Raw genomic sequence first — 5,785 nt, forward strand, 5'->3', positions numbered from 1 at the left:
AGGGGAGGAGACAGGTTAAAGAAGGATTGTTAAGCCTTGAGACAATTGAGACATGGATTGTGTATGTGTGCCATTCAGAGGGTGAATGGACAAGACAAAAGATTTAAGTGCCTTCGAACGGGGTATAGTAGGAGGTGCTTTGTGTACTAGTTTGTGTCAAGAACTGCAACGCTGCTGGGTTTTTCACGCTCAACAACTGTGTGTATCAAGAATGGCAACCACCCAAAGAACATCCAGCCACCTTTACACAACTGTGGGAAGCATTGGAGTCAACAGACTATTGGAGGTGCACAGTACTTCATAGAGCCATGGCTACATGGAACTCTATTCCACATCAGGTAACTGATGTAAGCAGTAGAATCACATTTAAAAAACAGATAAAAATACACCTTATGGAACAGCGGGGACTGAGAAAAGACACACACAGGCACAGACGTGCACATGGACGTTGTATTGTAAATATGTGGTGGTGGAGTGGTGACCTGAGGGAACACACTGAATGTGTTGGGTAAGGTGTTATGAACTGTATGTAACCTCAGGAGAGTAGCTGCTGGGGATCCTTAATAAATAGAAATACAAACATGGGCCAGCATCCCTGTGGAATGCTTGACACCTTAAGTCCATGCCTGATGAAATTGAGGAAAATGTTTGGTAGTCATTATTTTAATTGATTCTGTCATGTCTAACTGAAGCGGTCAAATTTATGAACAATACTTTAACTCTTAGTGTGCAATGAATTCCGTCTACCTGTAGTGTGTGTGGGAATGCTTACTCAATGTGTAAATTGAGCCATCTTTAGAGGAGCTGTAATAACCATTTTGATCACTAGTATTACTGTATATATGCAAACTCCCTTATTTGGTTTATAGGGTTTCAATGACTGAGGAAGTTTTACCAGTAGGTCAAGATGACAACAAGCATGATTTATGTACAAAAATATTTAATTGAAAAGTTTGTATAAAAAAAATATATCCAGATCTCTATCATTCATGTCATACAGCTAAACTGAAAGAGAATATCTAACACTAGGCAAGCCACATCAGTCACTAACTAGAATAGCCCTATTCAACCCAACATTACCACAGAAAGGACTATAATATATATATTTTTTAAGTTAAATAACATTCATAGCTCTTCCAAATGTAATCCTTGTTTTATTCCCTTCAGACAACTTAAGTGCATCCATCCACAATCGAAACAAATTGCGTAAAAGAAAATTACAGGAATGCAAAACAAAAGGCTATGTAAAGATATGTAAACTCTGGGATTTCTCACTCTTAAACATCGACAATAAATAAATAAGCTTCAAGAGTGTGGAACGTCTACATGTTCTGAAGAAATTAAAAGCATAGGAAGAAAAAAAAACCTGCACAATATTTGTATTGAAAAATAGCCCATGAATATTGCATTGATTGTGCATTTCACACTTAAGCCATGGATACACCAGTTCAGGGCAGGTGATAGTGCCAGCTACGAGATGGGGGAAAGGCAATACATTTAAATAAAATACATTTCCAAGGGGCTAAACACACAGATATGTAGTTTTAATACACATTCAGAAATGAAAGGATTCAATTTTGAGAAATACAAATGACTGAGGCTATAGTATGATTGAGCAGCTTAGTAAGGGGGTGCAGTGTGAGTGAGTTGTTTCAAGCATTCCATGGTCAACACATCCCCCCCCCCCTCCTATGATCCCTAAGCATGCTGGGTGGTGTAGTTTACCACACTGTTATGGAAGAAGACAACTCATCTCCATCATGACAGGGTGGGATACGTACAAACAAACCAGCCGGAAAGGGTTATAACGAAACAAAAATTATGACAAAAGCCCCGAGAAGCAGCTTTCAAAAAGGCACTACAAATCAAAATGTTTAAAAATAAAGTATTCTCCTAGCTCTATGAGAGCAGCCATGTCGGTCTGAATAGGGGGCTTTAAACCAGATGCATAAACCCACCGTTATAACAAATTAGAAAATAATAAAAGTACAAAATAAATAGTCACTGGTAAAGACCGCCCCAAACAGCAAATGTCCCACATTAGGAAACAATTAATGAGGTATAAAAATAAAAGATCAAAAGGAAGAACAAACTGTAATAAATTATAATAATTCCATACAAAAAAAAAATGTTTTCTGCCTGCCCAAGCCATGGTGGGGCATAAGAGCCCTTTAAGTACAGTTAACATGTCCATTATTTCCTCTCATCCCCTCTTTCATAGGCTCTCCTTGCTGGAGCTTGTGCTAGATATGTCCGTGTTGATGGTCCTCAGCCGGATGTCCCCATCCTCCGTCTTGGAGGATATCGACACTTCCCCAGCCAAGCGCATCCAAGGGTGGTCCAGGATCTGTTCCAGAGTAGGCCTATCTGAGGGCCGTAACGACAGGCACCACTTGATCAGCTGCTGGCACTCTGGAAGGAGGGAGAGGAAAGGGGAAAACATGAATGAGTATTTTATTTTGTGGGAGAATCTCAAGAGGGAGATAGAGGTGTATAGGAACACACAAGAAAATAAAAAAGAAATGAGTGTTTAGAAATATGTTTTAAGATTAGAAATTTGTGAATTATTGTAGATTGTATATTGGAGGTAGTACACACCATTAGACACTCTCCTCCTGAAGTACAGTCTCCCCTGGAGGATTTCCTCATCTTGCTCAAAGGGGATGTCTCCACAGACCATGTCATACAGAAGCACCCCTAGCGACCACATCGTAGCCGAGCGCCCGTGGTATCTATGGAAGCGAATCCACTCTGGCGGGCTATATACTCTTGTACCTGGAGGAGAAAAAGGGGGGAAAGGCTCATTAGTGATGTTTTACTTCTATAATAGTGATGTTTACTTCTATAATAAACATCAAACAGTTTATTTGGGGCATTTCATGTGACAATAACAGGACTATATTGCAATACTGTAGGATTTTGTAAGACATAAATTGATATACATTTTTTTTTAAAAGTCATAATGTCTCTATAAAGGCTGAACAAGGCAAGTGTAATTCCATGCAAACAAGGACTTATACTGTCATTATAATGCCCTTTTCTTTTCCACAACTCAGCATGAGTAACTTGGATACCAAAAAAAAAAAAAAAACTTGAGTGCAATGCGAGCTATCACGTGACATGAATCAGCCCAAGCTCAGGTTTCACAACAAACAGATGTTACGTGGCAGCTGACCCAATAGCCATTACCTAGGCTTTGAAATGTGCGTTTCTTGTAACATAACAGGCAATGATCAACATATAACAATAACCTATTTTACTACACTAGTGTGTTATATTATTGACTAATATGAGATAATGTAATAAATAACTACATAAGGACAACAAAATGAACATGGCTGATAACGTTACCACCTGAGGAAAACACTTCATGAGGTACCAAAAACAAACCACTGCGTCACAGCGTTGTGTGGACACACCCGCCAATACAGGGGGGGGAGAAATGACCAGCTGATGATCTAATAATAGTAGCTATCTATACTAAAGCCAAAAAGACTTCAAATCTAATAAGGGTAAACCTAAAAGTCAAAAATAGCTGGAGTCAAACAAATATAGCTGAAAGCAAGTCAAGGGTCAGTGCAGACTATCATGCACCTTCAAAAACAAAACCATAAAATACAATGGGGCCACTGCTGGCCAAAGCACCGAGGAAGGGTAGGGTGCGTACCGTCAAAGTCAGTATAGACTGTGTCCTTGAGAATCGCCCCTGAACCAAAGTCAATAAGCGTGAGGTCCCCAGTGCGTAGGTCTACAAGCAGATTTTCATCTTTGATATCTCTGTGAACTACTCCGCTGCTGTAGCAGTGGCGGACAGACTCCAAAACCTGACGGAAAAATCCCTTCGCAGTCTCCTCGTCCAATGCGCCCTTCTCAGTTATGAAATCGAAAAGATCCTTAACCAGCTCCGGTCGTTCCATGACAATCAACCAGCCGTCTGGTCGCTCATACCAATCCAGGAGTTGTATAACCCCTCGAAACGACGAACTGACTTTCTTCAATAAAATAATCTCCAAAGGCACGATCACACCATTCTGTAAGAAAATATGAATCACAAATTAGTTGAGTGACCTAGAATCGATTCAAATATCAAACAACGACAACTAGCATGGGTGAAAAACCAAAACAAACCGGAGTGGTGATACTTACAATAGTACCCCATTCGGTCACCCGCTCCTTCTGCACGTGTTTAACTGCGACCTAATTTCGGGGTTAAAAATACATATTAGATACATTGTAGCCAGACGTGAAGACATACATTGTAGCAACAACTAAATTAGTCAATAACCATGAGATAGATGCCTTGATGGCGCCATGTGCCGAGATCAAAGCATTCCTATTCTTACCGGTGCGTCATCGGAGAGCCGACTACCGGCATAGACTGTGCCGAAGCCACCGCTGCCGAGCACGGATCCCACCTTGTAAACCTTTTCGAACGGTTCCTTTTCCACTTTAACTGAAGAAACATCAAATTGAGAGCAGATAAGAATAAACGATAGCCACTCGAGTCGCAGCCGTTGACTAGACTTTCCAGACAAGTTACTAACTAATATTAGCTATGTTTGTTAATAAATCACCGTTGGCGTGCATATCCACCGCACGAAGCCATTTAAATAATTCAACGCACAGGATTTTAGAGTTAATTAAATAATTGTATTTTACTAACTATTGGACGCATTAATGATTGCAATATAAAGCTACTTCACTAAACAGTGCAACAGTATTTCTGGCAATGTACGAAGAATGACAGCGGGTTCGAATCATACCTGGCTGGAGCTGTATTTTCACCGGGTCCATGCTCGAGGGGTTGCAAATGTGTGAGAATGAGCCAAACTTTGACAGCAACATATTCAAACGGAAGACAGACGAAATCCTTGTTTATCTGAAAAGGTAGATCCCGATCCAATCCTATAGAAATATGATTGAAAAGGCTAACGCTAGCTAATAACTCCAGTGTGCCAACCCCACCCGCCCGTCGCCGTGACTCATACAATGCCGCCTCTATCTTTTCCAGATTATAAACGCCGCGTACAAAGAGAATCCTGTATCTTGATTTCTGCACTTGGAAGATTACAGTTTTCTTGAAGTACTGAAGAAAGGACACTTGCAGAGCTGTTAACTGCAATCGAAGAAGTTTGTAAGAAATCCAAGGGACTGTGTTGATATCACGGAACGGATTTGAGCTCTGGCACGGTCTTTCCCTACCTTTTCTATAACGCCAATATTTTTGGACGAGTGGAGGATGGTTATATCCCTCCGCCCCGAAAGACTACTCGGTATTTTACTGGAATTTGTTTTAATATCCGGCAATAATTAATTGAAATGTAGATATTTAATATGATGATTCATACAATATATATATTAAAAAAATAAACATTGTGTAATTTATCTGATATAAGGATATGTATACACGAACTACTTTCTCATAGTACGAGACGCCCAAGGATCTCTTGTCTGGAGGTTTTGCGCTGTGTTTACAAGAGAACTGGAGAACTCAACCAATAAGATGGTATATATATTTACCATGTTTTCGATTTGGACCAATCAAATGCTCATTATCATAAAGAGGTGATTTGCGCGCACGCCACGTGCGAATTCCGAGACGCCACTTCCTCTGGGAAACACTGAGCGTTCGAGTGGATCGCCGCCTTTCAAAGTGTTTCACAATGGGGATAAAAGTTGTCCAACATGCGACTACATGGACTTTACAACAACCATGTGATCAAAAGTCATGCAGTTTTACCCAGGCGAATGGGACCAAATACGTTACTGAAACGGGATGCACATT

The 5,785-nt window shown here is 40.4% G+C and overlaps 1 protein-coding gene across 1 annotated transcript; it reads right to left on the bottom strand.

The window, feature by feature from the left end:
- Positions 1-923: 923 nt before the first annotated feature.
- Positions 924-5,484, bottom strand: LOC110500290 (serine/threonine-protein kinase pim-3). The gene is made up of 6 exons (XM_021577589.3): positions 4,764-5,484; positions 4,344-4,453; positions 4,147-4,197; positions 3,668-4,031; positions 2,599-2,775; positions 924-2,412 (listed from the first exon to the last, which is right to left on the bottom strand). Exons 1-6 carry the CDS (start codon positions 4,843-4,845, stop codon positions 2,216-2,218), a joined length of 981 nt encoding a protein of 326 aa, XP_021433264.1. The 5' UTR covers positions 4,846-5,484; the 3' UTR covers positions 924-2,215.
- Positions 5,485-5,785: the final 301 nt, after the last annotated feature.

This window comes from Oncorhynchus mykiss, chromosome 21, assembly GCF_057628025.1.
Source record: "Oncorhynchus mykiss isolate SJ-2025 chromosome 21, ASM5762802v1, whole genome shotgun sequence".
NCBI lineage: Eukaryota > Metazoa > Chordata > Actinopteri > Salmoniformes > Salmonidae > Oncorhynchus > Oncorhynchus mykiss.

What these genes read in the sequence shown, in the direction of transcription:
- LOC110500290 (XM_021577589.3), bottom strand. Translation starts at nt 4,845, where the DNA reads ATGTTGCTGTCAAAGTTTGGCTCATTCTCACACATTTGCAACCCCTCG. An exon ending in AGTCTATACTGACTTTGACG is followed by an intron (nt 2,776 to 3,667) that starts GTACGCACCCTA and finishes TTTCTCCTCCAG; the next exon opens with GTACAAGAGTATATAGCCCG. An exon ending in CAGGAGGAGAGTGTCTAATG is followed by an intron (nt 2,413 to 2,598) that starts GTGTGTACTACC and finishes CCCTCCTTCCAG; the next exon opens with AGTGCCAGCAGCTGATCAAG.